The 21,827-nt window shown below is 36.9% G+C and overlaps 1 protein-coding gene across 1 annotated transcript in view; it reads right to left on the bottom strand.

Moving 5' to 3' along the window:
* Positions 1–21,827, bottom strand: part of SKAP1 (src kinase associated phosphoprotein 1) — a 278,254-nt gene that overhangs the window by 202,862 nt on the left and 53,565 nt on the right. Inside the window, exon 3 of the mRNA XM_029211413.1 lies at positions 12,636–12,661. Within this exon, the coding sequence (XP_029067246.1) occupies positions 12,636–12,661 (26 nt within the window). The remainder of the gene's footprint in view (positions 1–12,635; positions 12,662–21,827) is intronic.

Below are 21,827 nucleotides of genomic sequence, written 5' to 3'. Positions count from 1 at the left end.
ACTAGTGTATACTTGTCAAAACCAAGAAATTAGCATTGGTACATTGCTATTAACTAAACTACAGACTTCACTTGGATTTCACCAGTTTTTCTACTAATTTCCTTTTTCTGTCCCAGGATCCAATCCAGTTACACTTAGGGCTTCCATTTTTAAAGTCTCATCCAAAATACCTGCCATCTGATTTACTAACATCAGATGGAAAAGTCACTTCCATGTGATTCCTATGGTATCTAAATATAGTTACCCAAGGTGGGCTTTTAACAGCTACCTCTGTGCTAAATGCAAGACCATGACTCCATAAAGTATACGACAAAGGTATCCAACTCAATGCAGCAAAAACAGAGCCTAGGTCAGTACTAAAAATGGTTGCAAAAGGGGAAACATTTAAAAATATGTTTTACATCCAAGTGTAATTAGTTCCCGGTGATGGAAATGTTGCTATAAGTGTTTTCAGTGTCTTATCAAGTGGCCCAACTCCCTTGGGCACACACAGAAAAAAAGCCTGTGACACTGTATAAATAGACACTCCCGTGTAATTAAAATGATTACAGCTACTCAAGATGCATGGGTGAAAAATTTTATGGAAGAATCAGCAATTACTGTGGTCATTTTGGATTTGTTGAAGTTTAGAACATCATTTTTCCTTAAAACATAATCTCAAGTGATCTCTGGTTTCATCTACGGATCTTATAATCGCAGTTCCAAGTGGCCACAACCATAGTCCAGTGGGATCAGACATAAATGATCACAAAATATAGTGACAGACATTTCCACTCAGCAGCTCTACAATTAGGGCTTAGAATTCCATCTGCTCTGAGTGGCTTTCTCACAAGCAAGACCCCTTGCCACGAGAGACACACTTTCCCATTGCAACTTGCTCAGAATCAATATATTTCTATCCAGATATATATACTAACACACAATATCTCCATTAATCACATCCACTACCTCCAGTCCCTTCCTTTTGTATTTCTAAACAAGATCTGGGGGAACTATATCAAGGGTTCACCTGCTATTAGCTGGTCGTTTGCTCCTCTATCCTAAGTGTCATAAGAATTGGGTACTAGATACACCCCTTAGTATATTCAGTGGCAGATTCTCCATTGAATATCATGCTGAGGGGCCTACAAGGAGGATGATTTCTCTATTGTTCTTTCCTTAGAGTCAAACTCAATTTCATTCATGCTCCATAGAGTGATAAGTTGGGAATTTCTGAGGGTTGGAGCAGAAAGATAAAGCAGCTTTGTGTCAGGTGTAAGGTAATTATTTGCTAGGGTTTCTGTGCTATTTGTTTTTATTCTGTGTTTTCATTAACAGCTAATGAGTTTTCTCCCTTAATTCTGAAACAATAGCTTAGCCACTAGAAGTTGGCTTTTTCTGTCATGGATTCAACCAGCTGTTGCTGCTTCATAAACTTTATGGAGAAGTGAATTAAACTGCTAAAAACTTTCATTTCCTAATTCAATTCTGAACAAAACAGGGGGGAAAATGAACCATGATGATGTTCCCCTTGTAACTATTTTGACTCAGAGCAAACCCATCTGATTCTGAACTTGCAGGTACTATTTAGGGACAAAAACAGGCCATAATGATGATTTTACTTAGAAATGAGAAAAAAATGAAAAAAAGACAGAAAGCAGTTTAAGCATAAGAATAACAAATAGATAAAGCATATAAATATACGTTTGCTTATTCAATTTGTAAAGGATCAATGTGGTTTTTTGTTAGTATGAAGTCATCAACACTTTTCTTCTAATTAATTATAAGCTATATTGTAAACACTTTATTCACATCTGCAACCAACTGTTTATATGGCATGGTTGAAAATTTTCTAGGGTTTGCTATTACTTCACCAAGTTATCTTTGGATAATATAAGGAAATTTAAATTAATGTAAAATTGTCTGCTTTTTCTTTGTTGTTTTTATTGCTGCCATTAGAAGGGAACACATGACTTCTGACTCTATTTAATATTTAAGAACCCATGAGACACAAAGCTCCTTCTTTAAACTAATAAATCCTAAATAAAATGCTATAAATAAAGGTCCCTGATCCAAATCCAGGTAGTTTTCATGCTTGATAGCATGAATATTGCCAGATTTTCATGGACCAATTTCCTAGTAGTGCAGTTTCCAAAGCTGAACTAAGGTAAGATTAGTAAAACTGCAGCTTATTATTCCTTATTATAACCATTCATCTAAGTTATTGAATATAACACCAATCTAAGAAATATATTGAGTACATATGTGAAATGTTATTCACATGTAAACACAGTATGGAGCACATTTGTAACACCAAAGCTAAAGTTCTGTCAACACTTCCTTTATAAATTAGATAACCATTTTGCACATACTCATGCATTAGAAAATGAATGGCGTTTCCCACAGAACATGTTAGAGGCTTCACCGATTTCTAAATATCCATTTGGATTTGCGTGGTTAGTTCTTGTGATTAATCCATGTATAGTGAAGGTCTCAAATTCTTCTCTGTTCTAGACAGTCTGACTTCTTGCCCATCTTTTTTTTTGGTCTCCTACACCTAGCCATAACTCAATGTATAAATATTCTTTTTTTTCCCAAGGCCCTGGCAGTGAGTATAATAGTACTGAATGTCATTAAGGCTACAGAACAAATGATGGGCCAGGTAAAGAAAGTTTCCACTTATCATTCTTCTAAAAAGTTGCTCTAACTAGATCTTGAATGTACAAGAAATAAGTTGAGCTTATGACTCAGTTTTTAGCTTAGGATACTGTTTACTAATTGTATAATCACGCAAAGAGTAACAGACTTCTTAAGAACCTTTAGGGATCTCATTTGCAGAGACAGCACAGTCTAAATGATAAGAAATGAAATCAAATTGATTGGATGCTTAGAGCACAATCACTACAACACCTGTGAATTCAACAACAAAAAGAGCAGCATAGTTTAATAATATTTCCAAAATGAATTACATCTTTCAGTGGTGAGTTGGACAGGAAAATGCCCAGGGGAGCCAATGGAAAAGTTCATTTTTTCTCCCTCCTTTAAAAAAAAAAAAAAAAAAAAATCATTTATGATGCAGTTTTTCATTTTGACCAGTAGGGTGGGCTGCAGTGTGTAGCATCACCCTAGTTCCTCAAAAAAGGAAAAAAAAAGGTAGCCACTGTGTGAATCCCCCTGCTCCTTCCCCTCCCCTCAGCAGGAAAATGCTGAGATTTTTAACCCTTCTTAAGTTTCACATAAAGGCATAACTTCTGGACATTAACAAACTGGAGGGCTGACAGCAACAAATATAAGCCAGATAATTGTATATGTGACAACGCACACTTCATAAAGCAAATTACAGCCTGTCAGCCATCATTCCGGCTTTACAGTAACACATTCCATTTACCACTGTTATTGTTCAACTGCTACTAAAATGGAACCTGCTGAGTTAGAATATTTCCAATAGTAATATGATTTTGACAGAATTCAAAACATGTAAACCTAGGTATTTGGTAGTATGTAGATAAATACACTGTAAAATGAATGCATTTATTATATGGCAACCAGGCAATCTTAACCTGGAATTATTAGTTCATCATTCTGTTTTCCACTGTATTCTCAGTGTTTAAGTCTTACTATGAAGCTATTCAACTGAATTTTCAACATGTTTTGACTTACAGGAGAAAGCAGCTATAGTAATAATAAAAATATAATAGCTTACTAAGATCTTACTGGTTATAGGCTTTAGGTCAAGACTCTTTATGTCCTATCTCATTTAATCCTCAAAATAATCCTGTGATATATTATTAATTATATATTATTAACCCAAAGTTTCAGATAAAGAAATTGAGACACAGAGATTAAACAACTTACCCAAAGTCATACAAGTGACTCATAAGTGGCAGTGCCAGGATTTGACACCACCTTGTCTGATTGCTAAGCTCTTGTTCTAATCCACTGAGCTGTACAGTCTCCAAATCTGCATGCTTTATAAATGACAATCATTACTCAAAGGCAAAGCATACTGAATGACAGCCAATGACTTGAATTTATGGCATGTGCTATTAATTAGTATTTTTTTATTTCAGTAAGGTAATGAACTATAATCAAAAGTATAAATTATTATAAGCAGTAGGAATACTGTAGTCACATTAGGCATGGAACTAATAGAGAAAGTCAAATGTGGTCAATGATTTGGTCAAGAAGGAGCTGGTCCAATTCATAGGTTCAAATGTACTGTAGTAGCATTGTTGCAGTGATTTTTTAAAAATACCACTTTTTAGCATGAAACTCATGCTAACAAAATTTAACACAACACTTTGGGTTTAGTCAGATCAATATGTTGAATTTTTTTCCAGCACATTCTGTGTGATTTTATTGGCTCCTGGGTATTTTGATGCTGCTTCATAGAAAGTGAGCCAACATGTTCTGCACCCAAATATAGCTTTGACCTGGCCTAGTTGTAGAATGCATTTCCTTTCTGGCACCATCATGCTTAAGTCTCACAGTAGGAAAATGCTTCAAAAATATGTAATTAGCCAGGAATGTAGCAATTTTATTACTATTGGTTTACCTTTCTCTTCCACTCTTTTCCTTTCTCCCAAATAACAAATTGTAGTAGACCTTAGCACCCACTTCCTGTCCTGATGCATACTAGGATCTATCATATCCCAATCAGTTTACATTAGTTCTTCTTGAGAGAAACTATAAGGCCAGTTGGATTCCAATATCTTCTGCTAAAGAAGAATGGGACGACATGATCTACAGGCTACAGGTAGATATAAGAAAAGTTTTTACAAAAGACCAAGAAGTAAAAGTAAAATGACATATAATAAAGAGTGGATTATGGGTAAGATAAGCAGGCCTGAAAATGTGAAACAGCTTTTAACATACTGAAGAAAAAGTGGGTTTTCTTTGTGAGTAATATAGACCACCAATACCACTAAAGCTGGAATGGCAAAGGGTGACAAGATTTGGCCTCCCCGTGCCCCACGCATAGGAACTCCTGTTCACGTATGAAAACAACACGTGTGTAACGACAACATCAACAACCAAAACCTCTCACCATCAACAGTTCTGTTCAATGTTGGTCCCTTTTGGAACAGAAGTTTCACATGGAAAAGTATCTCCTTATATTTAAATTTTATTTTTCCTTCTTTATTGGGGTACCACTAACAAGGAAACTGCACTAATCTTAAGGAAAGTAAGTGGTATCACTTTGTAAGTTTAGGAAAATACCTTTTAGAGATGAACTATGATCAAGAACTTTCTAAGCTGGCAAGTGTGTGTTAAGATTGGTTCTTCCACTCTTTGCCTCACAAGAGTTAGCAGTGATTGGAAGCTTTATTATCTTTATTTTACACATCATATAAATCCCCTACATAACTTAACAGTTCCTTTACTGTTTTAGTAGGGCAGAGCCCAGTAAACAATAACTATTAAATGAGTTTCCAAGAGAAGTATGTGCTGATGGGAAGCACAGTGAAATGCTTTGTAACAGAATTGGGCTTAACCATCACCTTTTTTAGTTTCCAAATATCAAACAAATTCACTGGGTTTCAAGTCCAAGGGCTTATTCACAAAGAGTTTTAAGCAGAAACACCCAAAATTTTGTATTCAAATTAACCAGACATTTCTCTCAATACTTTGTGTCCAACACATGAAAATTCATTAGAGGCACAATTCTTGAGGTAAATTAATTCTTATGCCAAGATTCTATGTTCAGGAACTGTACTCTTTACCTGATTTTTTGTATTGGTCCAGGAATAATTCTGTCTAAAAGAAACAGTTTATAAGTTTTTTTCCTCAACAAAAGTTTCCAGCCTAATCGAATAAACTTAAAGCAGTCATTAATTTATCAATTACTTTATTTTCTTTGCCATCTACATAATGACAAGGGTCAGAAGTTCTATGAACTTTTAATTAGGACATATGGAAAAAAGAAAGACTAAGATAGGGCAAAAAAGGTATTCTTTATCATTACCATGGGTATTATATGATGTTGTTATTTATTTTAAAATTCACTTATAAGTGCTAAGTTAACTCAACACACCTACTGGTTCCCAAACACAAAACAACAGAGAATGCTGCTATTTTATATCATCATCAGGATCTTCCTATAAATTCATATATAAAAATAAATAAGAAGGAAAAAGCATGAATGGGTATAAACTACCAAATTATGAATATACTGAAAAAAAGCTACCGTGTTAAATCAAGTTTTTTTGGTACGCTTCTTTTTCGTCCCGGTTTTATTGATATGTAATTAACATATTTTATTAGTTTTAGATGTACACCATAGTGATTTAATACATGTATATATTGAGAAGAATTTTTTGGATTTTCCATATCCTTTAATGAATTGAAAATATATTAACAGAAAAGACTCCCCCCTCCAAGACTGTAAGTTTAGTCAACATCCATCACCTCACATAGCTACAATTTTTTTCTTATGACGAGAACTTTTAAGATCTACTCTCTTAGCAACTTTCAAATACACAATACAATATTGTTAACTACAGTAAGCTTTATTAAATAAAAAAGTTAAGTGTGCCCAGAGCAAAAATTTCAAACATTGTAAGAAGGCATGTAATAATGAAAGCTCATCTTCCCTCCCTTCTCTTGGTTCTTCTCTCCAGGAGCAACCATTGTTATGTTTCTTGGGTATTCTATGAATTTTCTATCTAAATGTAAGAAGTGTCTGTGAGGGCAGTATGTCTTTTTTTAAAACAAATGGTAGCATCTGTCCTGTTCTGTATCCTGCTTTTCCTCCTAATTATTTATCTTGGAGGTTGCTTCACATCAGCACAAATAGATTTATCTCGCTTTTATTTTAACTAACTTTTAGCCAAAAAAAAATAATTCATGCACATGGTGAAAATTCATATAGTACCAAAAGATATAAATAATGAAGATTCTCTCTGTACTCACACTGATACCCCCCTCAACAGGACTACCACTGTTAGATTCATGTATATCCTTCCAAAAATAGCCTACACACACAAAAAAAGCAAGCACACGTACACGCATGTGTGTGTGTGTGTGTGTGTGCGCGCGCATGCACACACACACACAGTACACTGTCCAAATTGCCCTCTTCATTTAACAATATGCCTTGGAGACAGCTCCACGATACACATATATATTCCTTTAATCTCTACGCAGCACTCCATTAAATGCATGTAACATACTTTTTTTAACTAGTCCCCTATTGCTGAACATTTAGGCTGTTTGGAGTCTTTGCTATTCCAAACAATGCTACAAATGAACATCCTTGTGTATAATATATTGTGTAGGGAATACAGAAGGCAGCAGCATCTGATTCAAATGATTTCTTCTTTTGCCTGCATGAAAGTCAGTTCTTTTTCTTATGTCTCAAGATCTTATATCCTAGGATAGGACATTTACAAAGGACATAAAAATCTTAGAAAATTTTAATGTTAAAAAGAAAAAAAGTGAGTCCTTTTATTTAAAAAAAAAACTCTCTTTGACAGTAGTTGCCAAACAGTGCATTAATTTTAAAATGCATCATTGCATTATTCCACTCTTAAAAAAACCCAACCAGTAGATGTATAGGAAGTAAAATATTTGAAAAGGTATCAAAGTCAGTAATTAATTTCAAAAACAATGTGTGTGTATATGTCCACCTTCTACAGATTAATTTGTATAAAATGTAGCAAATAAATAAAGGGGGAAAAAGGTCCAAAGGAAGTCAAGTCACAAAACCAGCTGTCAAGATTGTTGATGCTAAAAGTTTGGGCTAAAGCCAAAGGCAGGAGCACTCGTCCTGTGTACATTTCCCCCTATTAAATCCCCAAAAGACATGGAAAACATTCTGGAAGATTTCTTTTTAAAAAGTAGTATAGGTTAGGATATTCTAGGTTCATAACCAACACTTGTGTTTATAAAATATTAGCATTCCAGGAATAGTGATAGAAAGATACTTAACAGTAAATTACAAATATTGTAAATTCAGACTTTTTCTTACATTTGCAAACACGTCATAAATTTTGGCTATGTTTCTTTGTGTAAATCCTACTTATGACTGTGCTAAAACCTTTTGGCATGAAGGCAAAGAGTATTTTCATAAATAAAACAGTAAAATCACTGTACACTCCATTAATTCAAAAACACTTCTCTTCAACTTCAAAGGGAAACCTTTCTATCCTTTTTTTAGTGCTAAGATGGTGTTTCTTTGCTGCTTTAATGGCTTGCTTCTTGTAGTTGTCATAACTACATGCTCCAAGTATGTGATAGTAAGAGACGAGAAGGTGACATCTATGCTTCGATTCAACATGCCTCAGACATTACAGAGCAATAGGCTCATAAATCTAACCTCCGAAGTGCCTACTAATAAAAAGTCTGCACACATCCTTTAAATGCAAAATCTCACAAATATATACATGGTGAGTTAAATGGCCCTACACCAGGATTAAGCTGGAATGGATGAATTTTATGGAAAGATATGTGAAATATATATTACCCAAGTTCCACACATGGATTTACTTGCATAGTCCTACTTTGAAACATAAACATAATACTTGCTACCACTTCAGGAAGTGCCTACCAAGTGGCAAGCACTCCTCATGAGTTCATCATCTCATTAAAATTCATTACAACTCACAATAAGTGCAAAGTAGATATTATTAGCAAGATTTTGTAGATGAGGAGGTTATGTAACTTGTCATAGCTCACAAAGCTTGTTAGTAGAAGAGCTGGGATTCAAATTCAGGTCTGATTTCAAAGCTCATGCTCTTTCCTTCACAAAACACTAAACTTGAAAAAATCCTTTTTTTTTTTTTTAATTGGGATATAGTTGCTTTACAATGTTGTGTTAGTTTCTGTTGTCCAGCAAAGTGAATCAGCTATATGTATACATATATCCCCTCTTTTTCGGATTTCCTTCCCATTTAGGTCACCATAGAGAAGGTAAAACTAATATTGTTGTTTAGAAATTCGACTAATATCATGTTTTCAATATCTGATTGCTGAAATGGTAAAAGTTCCATGGCAAAGATTCCAATGAATTTTCTTTGTAACTTTAAGTGAATTTAAGTAGAGAAAAAGTTCTCAAAGTAAGCAGGACTTGAATTATCAAAGGAATCTCAATCTTATTAAAAAATAAAAAGCCTTTCCCATGTTTTACAATTGTACTTGAGCCCATTAAAAGAACTCTTTCATTTACGTTCCTTCTACATTAAAGTAACAAATTATTTGGATTATATATATATATTTTCCTGTTTCATTATTTTTAAATGAACTTCACTCAGGAAGTTGACAGTAGACCAATAAGACAATTTAGGTGAAAATGTGAGGGAAAGAATTACCAATAACACAACCATAAACAGAAACTACACCATGTCCAGGTACCGTGCTAGGGCTTAAACATATTACTACCAGTCCTCATGACAACCCTGCAATGAGACAGTAAAATACAACAATGAAGATATTGGGCTCTGGAACTATTAATGAGCATGTAGTTTCTTATTGGGGTGATGAAAACGTTCTGAAATTAGATAATGGTGATGGTTGCACAACTCAGTGATCATACTAAAAACCACTGATGTGCACTTATAAAGGGTGAATTTTTTGGCATGTGAATTATATCTCAATAAAGCTGCTATTTTTTCTAAAAAGAGTATATACTATGAAGTCAGACTGACCAAGTTAGAATCCTTGAGGGGAATGGTCTTGAGCAATTCTCTGAACTACTCTATGCCTCAGTACCCACATCTATCAAATGGGTATATTAACAGTACCTGTTTCATAGGGCTGTTCTAAAGGGTAAATAAGATAATGCATGTAAAGTACTTAGCACAGTGTCGGGCACATCCTCATTTTATAGATAAGGAAGCCAGGGTTCAGAGAAATGAAGCAACTTACTAAGTTCACATAACCTTTAGCTAAATGGTACGGGTGAGATTTGAGCCCAGGTCTGTCAGGCCTCAATGTCCATGTTCTTTCTACCATGCCATGTTTCTTCTCCAGAACAGGGACAAAACTCTCCCTAATACTATTCAATGATCACTCCTCCATCACATTAAACCTGGGACTGAATGGAATGATGGATAAGAAACGTTTTGCTGGAAATCCTTCTCTAGGTCTAGGCAGTCCCCTCTCCCAAGCATCTTTCTTTAAAGGTTACCTTTGCTGCACATTATGTCAACTCATCACTTATATAACCAGATGTTTAAATGTGTGCTAATAAAGAGATTAATAAATAAGAGATCTTTTATAATTTAGGACTATTTTCCTTCTAGGTACCAGACTCTGGTCCAAATATCCTGAAGAACACAAATGTGTATTTAGGCAAATGAACAGAGTTAATCAAATCCATCCCATCATCTTCCTGCACAAGGATCCTGCCATAGATAAAAATGCTAGGAAAGTATGGGGCCACCATTTCTGTCCTTTCTCACTTTCTTCCCAATACTACCTAGTCTTCCAGGGCTCTTAAAATCCTCCTGCCATCTCTTCTCCTTCTTACATATTCCTATTCTTTTCATAATTCTAAATTGTCCTATAGTACCTTATATAGACCTGCTACTGCTCTCACCCACCCTACATTTCAAAAGCAAACAATCTGCTAAGATCTGCTCAGTAGGGCCAGGTAAAAGATACTCCTTCCTCTTCTATCCCCAGAAAGTGTCTTAGGGGGAGGAGCAAAGCTGGGGGCAAGACGCATAAATATGGGTTTTACTATTTGATCTTTCCTTACATTTACTTCCAAATGAGCAAAGAATTTGCTACAGATATCCAATCATTGTCAAGAAGTAAATATAGCTTTCTGCTCTAAATAAACTCTTTTCAATTGTCCCCTTGGCTGCTCTACCTCTGCTCTCTTTCTAAGAGAGAAAGACTGTGTAGAAGTTGCCCTATGATGGAAGATGACTACAGTACCACTATTAGAAGAATTTGGTAAGATGTGTCCTTTGTCTTTTTAGCGCCACACAGTCCCTTGTGTTAAACTCCAAAATTATTTTCTCTTCTCAGCACATTACTATACCACATCTCTGACACTAATTCTTCATTTCTCCTTTAGGTAAGAAATTCTACCTTCACAGTTCCATTCATTTCTGCCAGTTCACATTCATGTTCTGCCCCCTGTGGATTTTGGTTAACATCTGTTAAACACTGAACTATAGGGCCATTCCTTGAATAGCATATTTCACATTTTGCAAAGCAAACTGCTACATTATTACATATAATTCTCCATTCTCAATCTATGTTTTCAGCCATAAATGCTTTAGGACAGTGAGATATATAGTAACACTATATCACATTATTTAAAATATTATAAATGCTATGACTTTAATTTACAAGAGTTTAAAAGCTTTAAAAGTTTTTTTATTCCTTAAAATTTGCTTTTTTTTTTTTTTTTTGGTACGCGGGCCTCTCATTGTTGTGGCCTCTCCCATTGCGGAGCACAGGCTCTGGACGCGCAGCCTCAGCGGCCATGGCTCATGGCTCATGGGCTCATGGGCTCAGCTGCTCCGTGGCATGTGGGATCTTCCCGTACCGGGGCACGAACCAGTGTCCCCCGCATCGGCAGGCGGACTCTCAACCACTGTGCCACCAGGGAAGCCCTAAAATTTGCTTTTAAAGAAAACCTTATATAGACTTGAAAGAATGAGCTAGGAAAATTTAAACTTTAATAAAATTCATATCATTACTCACAGTTTGAATTTTTTAAGGTATTACTGCTCACTGAGACTGGATACACTGACAATGTCGAGAATAAAAAATGTTGGAAAAGTTTGCAATTGGTTAAAAAATGTTATAGAGCAAAATAGTTCATAAAGCTATTTTAGATTTTCAAGTTTAATCTAAAACTCTCTGTGATTTTCTGAGAAGATAAAAATCTCCCATTTATAACAAGTTGAGATAATTAATATTCAGAATGATGTTTCTGACATTCTCAACCAGTGTACTAAAAATAAAGAATGCATATACTTTAAAGACAACCCCTCAAATTGAATTCAGAAAAAAATTTCAATTTTGAACCTTTAAAAAATGTGCTCTATTCCTGTCTTTTTTTTTTTTCAATTTTGCACACAGCTGTCTGTTGTACTTTTTAGAATCATGCCAGATGCTGGGTTTATCCAGCAAAAGCAGGAAAACAATGGTTTGAAAGCAATTAGAAGCACTGAGGCTGCAGTGAGGCTCATATTAAAATGTGATAACACTGTTCTAGTGGGAATTTCAACGCTACTCCATTTCTGACATTTTTCTGTTGCCAGACAGGCGGCCTGTGTAGAAGAGCACTGTGATCGAGGAGGTAACATACTGGAATTTATTTCTGGAGCAAATGAAGGATTAGCTGAGTTGGGGTCCTCCCAAGGCTTTTATTATGGACTCGGCCACCATTTTATTTGAATGCCAGTGGATCCTGTTGGCATCTAACTAAGGTCAAGGAATAAAAGCATATTAAAGCTTTGGTCCTATACAATAATCTAGCACTAATCCATTCAGAAGGCAGAAGTATCAGGGCCTCTTCTTGCTAAAAAGCAGGGCAGGGGGGCCCAGCAGCGTGAAGGTTAATTAAACACTCCACTAACTTTCCTCAGAAATGGCTAATGCCACTCTATGGAGAAGCTTATTTAGAAGATGCAGAAGTAAACAATACCATCTACACATTTTTAGTATAAAACCATAAACGGTCAGAGAGGACTCACCTTGGGGCTGAAAATTCCAAAAGTACCTGAAATAAAAGGAAAAAGAATGGAGATGAGCCAAACTTGTATTTCTCAATCTTGGTTGGCATATGGTAGCTACAGCACCCAGTCCAAAAAGCAGTAACTAGCCAAAGCCACTACCTACTCTATGAAAAACCAAAGGGCTGTCCCTGAGATTTGAAAGACACTTAAAGGCTTGAAAGGGACATTTAACTCGCTATACTACCTTATGTAAGCTTGACTTGAGAGCTGGAAAGGTCCTAAAATGTTACCTAGCCATGGTCCAGGGTTTCTCATAAGGAGCTCTGCAGGCTTTGAGCAGGAAAACGCCTTGTTGTGACAACCTGTCCTGTGTATTACAAGACAATCAGCATCACTGGTCCTGGGCACCAAAAACCAGTAGCACCCCCAGTTGTTATGACAACTAAAACACCCCCCCCAACACACTCCCAAATACCTTCTAGCCTAAATTCTTAATTTTACAGGTGAAGTGTGACAACTGATTCAAGGTTACCTAATGTTTTAGTGTCTGAGCCAAGACTGGGGCTCTCGCAGTCCACTCTGTCATTCTATATCCTCTTTTATTTTGAGAAATGATCGGCAAAACCGACAACCCTTAAAGTCTTAAACCAAATGAAATGGCAGTAGCAGCAAGGATCGTCTGTAAGTCACTTATTTGAAATCTAAACTGCTTTCCCCCGACAGAAGCGATGCTGTATACAGTGGCTACCCACAGAAGCCTATCGCACTTTGGATTCCATTTCCTCCCGCCTTCACAGGGACCTTACATGATTCTATATCGATTTTCTCTTGTATAAATTCAACCTCTTCCTCTCAGTGTGGCCCTATCCATAAGCATTTATGATCATAGAAAAATAAAGCAAAACTTCCCTCACCCCCTTCATATCCCTCCATCTGCTATCCTTTTCCCTTCACATCACAGTGAAATTTTCAAAAGTGTTGTCATAGTTTCTCCTTATTTCCTCACCTCCCACTCACTCCTCATCAGACTCCAATCTTGCTTACAGTCACCACACATGAATTCTTGCTATGAACATAGTGACCTCTATACCTCTAAATAGAAAGAAAATTTTTCTCTCCTCATCTTGACTTCCCAGGAGTGTACATGTGTATAAAAGCATTTTTTCCTAAGGAGAGAGTCCACAGCTTTTATCAAATTCTTAAAAAGATTCATAATCCAAGAAAAGATTAGGAAAACGGTAATACATTGGTGATAATGGTGTGTCTTCCAGTACATACATGACTGAAATAAGGTGTGGCTACTTTAGGGAGGAACACCAGCCCAGTGAGCACCTAGGTTATTTCTTTATAAGATAAAAATTCAGAAAATGGAGAGGAAGGAGATATGCGGGGAGTGTGTTGCCATAATCCAGAGGTGAATTTGTGGGAAATAAGCAGAGTTGAGGAAGAGAAGGTGAAGAAACCTTGCGATTGACTTTTCTTGTTCCTGTTCTTTCTCAGAACAGTTCTGTGCTAGCAATCAGGTAAAGGAATGTAAGATGCTTGGGTTAGAGGGCAGGGAAAGTTCAGAACAGCTTTGACATCTTCAGTGGAAAAGGGGAGAGGGGATAAGAAAAAGATGGGTGGGAAATCTAAAGGTGCAACATCTGGGGGAAAGGGCATCCATGTTGAGTTAAGGGCATATGTAAGTTGAAACTGTCTGTAACTTAAATAATTTGTTTATATTAGTATGATGGGTTAATCTCCACCTAGCAGACAGTGCAGCTTCCCACTGAACCTGGCCACTGTGAAAAGTTTTCCATAAAACTCTTGTCTGTAAAACACAGCTAATCAAGCAAATTATCAAAGGTGAGCAATTTTCCATCTTCTGTTCCTATTTTTCCATCTTCTTTCAAGGCATTGCCTTGGCCCCTGATTCCAATCATTACCCAAACTCTAATTCAATATAAATAGAAATTAGGGTGTTAGCGTGTGCAAATTGTGCGTGTGCACTCCTCTTTCCAAAATGTTAATGATGGCAACAGAAAGAACTTTGCTAACAAATGTTGTTTTCATTTATTGACCCAGAAAAAATCTTAGCCATGCCCTGGCAGTTAAAGGGCCAACTCATGGCAAATTGTTAAATAGATAAAATGTTACTAATGATCTCCGTCTCTTCTTTTATCTGCTTCCCCCATAATCCCCACTCCAACTCACACACATATTTTCAGTTCCCTTCTCTACCTACTGTGAAGTGTCCTGGTTTCCTGGTTTCTCTTGTTAGTTAAGAAGATGTTATATGTTCACACATACTAAGTATTGCTTCTCCCAATAGTAGTTATATCTTAAGAAGGCTGATTATGGAGAAAGAATTAAATTTAACAGATAAATTAAATTTAATCCAATGAAGTGCCAGGTCTATCTAGTTGACGTTAAATAGCAGAATCTGCTTTATTCTTGATGATACTGTAATTAAATATTTCTGTCTATAAAAATCATATGTAGAACTTGGTGTGGAATGACATAAAGTGGAATGTTAGTTCCCTTCTTCCTCAAGAGGTATAAAACTATCCTGATAACCTACCTCTTTTCCCTCTCTTCTTATTTTAACTATTAATTATGTAACAACCCTAAAGAAAGTCTGTTCGTGTGGGTGTGTGTGCGCACACACACACACACACTCACACACACACACACACACACACACACACACACCCCTATCCCACAGCTCACAGAGGATACTTCTAAAAAGCAAGGCCAAAAGGTGAGCAATCTCATCCCTCACTGGAGAGTGCCATGTATTATTCTCTGCTGGACACATTTGAGGTCTTGATCTTGTCTTGTTAAATATATCCTATGGATGGCCTTCATCACATTCTCTGGAAAGATGATTCCACACTAGAGAATTCTACACTCTTTAGGAGGCATTAGTCAAATCCTGCCAACATCTTCTAATTCTCATCCTTCACTCTGAAAACAATTATGCCTTAACCAGAGACTCCAACAAGTCTGAAAGTAGAAATTTTAAACCAAAATACAAAGACCACAATAGACGTATATAGAAGAAAAAGCATGCAAACACACACAGAGTTGTGTTTATCCTAAAAGCCTCTAAGAATTTCCTATCAGGGCTGAGCAGATAGATGAACAAACACTTCTTTAATCTTCTCTTTGAAGCTTCAGCTTCAATATGAAAGGGAAGCTATCACTCCTCTGCAATATCCATACTCAGCGTCACCAGGTCCATGCAAATGATATTTGGAACTTGAAAAAGATGAGTACAGAATGAGCAGAGAGAAAATGCTGTAACCATATTGATGACGATGATCTTCACATTCAGTCAAAATAAATCCATCTTAACTTGTTCCTCCAAAAATGAAAATGGAAGAACAAGATTTCACAGCATTTAGTCTACGGCACAGAATAAAGTCTTGAAAATTTAGGGTTACATTACATGCAAAACAAAATTTGCTATTTGTGGTTTTTTTAATTAAAGAGGTTTTAATTGAACTTTAGTTTAAGGAAAAGTGCAGCAAATATAAAATGAACCCACAATATTGAGGGAGTCTTGATGAACAGCTGCAGCTGTAGCAGCAGTAGTAATAGTATGATAATAATAATGCTAAGATTTTTTAAACATATTGTTGGGCACTGTTTTAAGCACTTCTCTTATATTAACTCACTTCCTCCACACTCTAACCCTGTTATTATGACCATTTTATAAATGAGGAAACCAAGGCCTCAAGAGGTGAGATAACTTGCCCATGGTTTCAAAGCTAGTAATCAAGGCAGATGAGTTTCGAATCGTAGCGACTAGTTGCAGAACAGGAACCCTAATAAGAAATTAAGTTTTGGGACTTCCCTGGCGGTCCAGTGGTTAAGACTCCGCGCTTCCACTGCAGGGGGGTGCGGGTTCATCCCTGGTCGGGGAACTAAGATCCCATGTGCCACGCGGCACAGCCAAAAAAAAAAAAAATTTTTTTTAAAAAGAGGAAAGTTTTGAAAATACAATCTAACTTAAAAACACTCAGCAAAATAAATTCTTTCTCTAAAGACATTTTATTATTGTAACAGAATTCAGTCACTCAGTCAACAAATATTTATTTAATGTCTTCTATATGCTTTGCTCTGGTGCCACGGATGAAATGGTGACTGAAATAGATATGGTCCATCTAAGATTATACTTCAGTATCTTTTAAATTGCAATCATACTGTTCTAGTTTGCCACCCAAGATTCACAGAATACTAGATTTCTCCTAAAAATGAGGCTATTGACTTTTTTTTTTTTGCGGTACGTGGGCCTCTCACTGTTGTGGCCTCTCCCATTGCGGAGCAAGAGGCTCCGGACGCGCAGGCTCAGCGGCCATGGCTCACGGACCCAGCCGCTCCGCGGTATGTGGGATCTTCCCGGACCGGGGCACGAACCCGCGTCCCCTGCATCGGCAGGCGGACTCTCAACCACTGCGCCACCAGGGAAGCCGAGGCTATTGACTTTTAATCATTAGTTTGGGGTTTCAGGGTGGGTGTCAAATTGTTGACCATGGAGCTAACCAATAAACATGGTTATTGAGATTAAAATACTCAGAGCTTTGCCCACTCAGCTAGCTAATTAGATAAATCCTGGCGAAGTAGGTAAGACAACTGTAACTATCCTCGTGTTACTGGAAATATCTAAGAAGGAAAAATAATGCCATTTCCGAATTATAGTAAAACAATTTATTCAGCAAGTAAGATACGCTAGGTATTATGCTAAGTATACGTTTTACATGTATTATTTTATTTAATCTTCATCATAATCCTATGAGGTCAGTACTATTATTATCCCCATTTTACAGATGAGGAAACTAAGACTCAGGAATGTCAAACAAATTGACCAGGATCATGTAGCTATTAAGTGGCAGAACCAAGATCTGTATCCAGGACTGCTTGGTTCCAGAGCCCAAGCTCTTAAATTTCATATTAACTGCATTTCTATTGGCTGTAATATAGAAAACAAATCTAGTATTAAGAGAAGGTATAATTGTTGTGTCAGACAGCCTAGTACCAAAGAGGCCTTTAATTTGGAGTCAACTATGGACTCAACTATTTGAGCTTGAGGAGATTCATGAACTCCTTAAAATTATGGGTGAAAAGTAATATGTGTTTTCTTTTCTCTTGAAAAAGAGTCCATAAACTTCATCAGATTTCCAAAAATGTGACTAACTCTGCCTCCAAAATGATAAGACCCCCTGGGTTAGATGCATAGGATTATAATGGCATTATAAACCGAGCTATGCAGAAAGGCCAACATCTGTAATGTTATGAATCTAGAACATCTAGATGAAAATTTTTTGCAACTAAAGCATTAAAAGTGTTATTTTACCTGTGACTTACAGAAATTTAAAACCTATCATACATTCTCTGTCTTGGTAAACCACCTGTTTAAAAAAAAATCAAATCTCTTCTTGATGACTTACAGATATCCACATTTGAACTTCAGTTTTTTGCACAAAAACAGTGGTGTCTTCTAAATGGACAGGCTATCTGCAATACTCAGTGTCCAGAGACCTCTATTTCCCTCTTGACCATCTCTGTTCTCTGGTAATGGCTGTCTCCAAATAGACTGCAAAGACTAACACTGAAGTGTTATCCTGGCATTAGAAATGGAATTTTAGAATTCAAATGGACACCTGGGCTTTAACGGCAAGTTAATAAGGCTAGGAAGACCCCTTGTAATTGACCTTGAGCAGTGAGCCACGTGGTAAAGACTGATTTACGCCCAAGGAAATGACTTTTCTGAACAACACTAATAGCCTGTGCACTGGATATTTCCTATAACCTCTTCTCTCACTTGGGAAGATTCACTTGATTTCTAATTCTCTTTCTCCTACTAGTATTCCATCTCCTACCTTGCAGAAGGAGTGGGCAAGGGGCACAGGGTAATAGGGCATGACACCCAAGAACAGAAATGGGAAAAGAGCACCATCTGGTGGAAGTCTCTGGTGGAGGCATCAGAGGACTGGGACCCAGGGGTGGGATACCAGCCTTAGAAACAGTTGGGCAAGAATGGGAAGGTCCCTGGGAGTGGTGCCGCCTGTAGTCCCTGTTCCTTCAATTCATCAGAAGTACAAAACCTAGTGTCTGCCTACAGGAAGCTTACAATCTAGTCCAAAATATGAGATACTTACAACTTACATATGAAGAGATGTCAATCTAAGACAGGAAATAAATACTATGGTAACAACAGACAATAAGCACATAACTCAAGTAATAGAAGGACCTGTCATAAGAAAGTCCTAGGTTCTAAGTTAGTAAATAACAAATACTGTGGTACAACAGACAATAAGCACATAACTCAAGTAATAGAAGGACCTGTCATAAGAAAGTCCTGGGTTCTTTGCGGGGAGCTAATATTTCTGTGATCTTGAGTCTATATCCACAAATTTTAGAAACCCCAGAAGACAGCATCACAAAGTTCTCTTACAAGACACAATGGTCTCAATTAAACTTTTATTTAAAAATAAACAAGTAGTCATGTACCAAAATGTTCATTGCAGCTCTATTTACAATAGCCCAGAGATGGAAACAACCTAAGTGTCCACCATCGGATGAATGGATAAAGAAGATGTGGCACATATATACAATAGAATATTACTCAGCCATAAAAAGAAACGAAATTGAGCTATTTGTAATGAGGTGGATGGACCTAGAGTCTGTCATACAGAGTGAAGTAAGTCAGAAAGAGAAAGACAAATACCATATGCTAACACATATATATGGAATTTAAGAAAAAAAATGTCATGAAGAACCTAGGGGTAAGACAGGAATAAAGACACAGAGCTACTAGAGAATGGACTTGAGGATATGGTGAGGGGGAAGGGTAAGCTGTGACAAAGCGAGAGAGTGGCATGGACATACATACACTACCAAACGTAAAATAGATAGTGGGAAGCAGCTGCATAGCACAGGGAGATCAGCTCGGTGCTTTGTGACCACCTAGAGGGGTGGGATAGGGAGGGTGGGAGGGAGAGAGACGCAAGAGGGAAGAGATATGGGAACATATGTATATATATAACTGATTCACTTCGTTATAAAGCAGAAACTAACACACCATTGTAAAGCAATTATACTCCAATAAAGATGTAAAAAAAAAAGTAATCCCCATTTCCTAGTATATAGAGAAAATAAAGTAATTTAATAAACATTGGCATTGTATGGTGAATAAAAAAACAAGCAACATTATCTGATTTGACAGTATTACCCATGACTAAACAAATTTTTTTAGCAGTCCATTCCCAGACAATAAAAAAGAAATAATGTAAAGTAAATTAATTCAATAAAACCCTATTCACCACTAGAGTCTTCTATAACACTATCACTACATGAAATCCCTGCTATGTCAATCCAACATCCACTCTGGATATTAAAAGTAAGAAATCTAGGAGCTAAATGATTATGCCCTTTCACTGAAACACTGAAACCTACATTCTAATATTTCTTCCCCTGTATTCTAGTGTTAACATTGCAAATTGTGGTTGTTATGACCATGCAATCCCCATACACCCTACATGTAATAGACAATCAAGTATAACTTAATGAACTATTAAAGAAAAATGCTAGCCAGCTATGTTGTGGCAAAATAAAAGACCCTAAATGTCAGGTCAGAGTTGACGTTTCTTTCTCTTTGTGCAAATAAAAGGGAGCAACTGAGGGGCGAGTTAGTTTGCTTGTTTTTAGGGTATAATGTCCACGGTGATCAGATCCAGCAGAAGTGTGCAGCCTGGATGGGAGAGAGCAAAGGAGGGAAGCAGTTTAGGAAGCTGCTGGAGAGCAAAAGAAGGGACAAGAGATTTGATAACAGATGTGGAGGCAGGTTGGGAATGGAGAGTCAGGAGGAAAGTCAGAGATGTCTTTTGGTTCCAAACGTGTGTATTGAGAGAAAACAAGGTAGAACTCACATACAAAGAAATCTAGCTGATTATCATATTTTAATCTGGACTGTCTTTAGCTCTTGCCCTGCCATTTTTGTCACGGTTGATACTTAGAACTAATTTGTTTTTTCGTTTGTTCGTTTTATTAATTTTTATTGGAGTATGGTTGCTTTACAATGTCGTGTTAGCCTCCACTGCACAACAAAATGAATCAGCCACACACACACAGGTATCCCCTCCCTTTTGGACTTCCCTCCCATGTAGGTTACAACAGTGCATTAGGTAGAGTTCCCTGTGCTATACAGTATGTACCCATCAGTTGTCCATTTTATACATAGTATCAATAAATGTATATGTGTCAATCCCAGTCTCCGGATTCCTCCCACTCCACCCCTTTCCCCCTTGGTATCCATACATTTGTTCTCTATGTCTGTGTCTCTATTTCTGCTTTGCAAATAAGATCACCTCTACCATTTTTCTAGATTTCACATATATGCGTTATTATATGATATTTACTTTTTCTTTTTGACTTACTTCACTCTGTATGACACTCTCTAGGTCCATCCACGTCTCTACAAATGACCCAGCTTCATTCCAGAACCTAACTTGTTTTATTTTTTGCTTGCTTCAGTTAATAGCTACCCTTAGACCACAGAGACTCTTAGTTATCTGACTGATGCATAACTGATAACTGTACGACTCTGTGACTGAGGACCATATACTCATTGAATTTTACAGCCGGAAGGACACTGAAGGTCATTTAACCCGGCCCCTCACTTTACAGATGAGAAAAACGAAGCATGGAGAGGTTATCTGATTGCACCATAAGAGTTTAAAAATCCACATTGTGGAGCTATCACAGTTTATCTTGTGCAGAATCAGGAACAGGTTCAAAAACATGATATTTATTTAAAAATTCCTTTGATATTTTTCTTGTTATGAACATGGTCACTTTATTCACCTGAGAGCAAATGTTGCACAAACTTTTTAAGCTGGACTAGTTCCTAGGGCTCTTCCAGGCAGTGTGGATTTGTGAACATTAACATGTCAACATACCCTTTACATCTCAAGTTATGAATACTCTCAAACAGTAATAAATCTCCACTATTTGCCAGACACTCTGTGAGGAACTGAGAGGACAGAAAGCCTGAACTGTGGGCCAGTTGGCTGGAATTACGCAAAACTGTGCAAAAGTGGTGTGACTGACCCAAAACACACACAAGGTAAAAATTGGGGCCAGAAGAACCCAGGTCTGGGTAATTCCAGAACCCATCTTACTGCCTAGAGATGAAAGTTGCTGGGGGTGGACCTGGGATTGGAT

This window comes from Monodon monoceros, unplaced genomic scaffold (assembly GCF_005190385.1).
Source record: "Monodon monoceros isolate NGI ecotype Baffin Bay Population unplaced genomic scaffold, NGI_Narwhal_1 Super_Scaffold_9, whole genome shotgun sequence".
Lineage (NCBI taxonomy): Eukaryota > Metazoa > Chordata > Mammalia > Artiodactyla > Monodontidae > Monodon > Monodon monoceros.
Note: the sequence above shows the minus strand (reverse complement) of the source record. Positions and strands in the feature narration are given on the sequence as shown.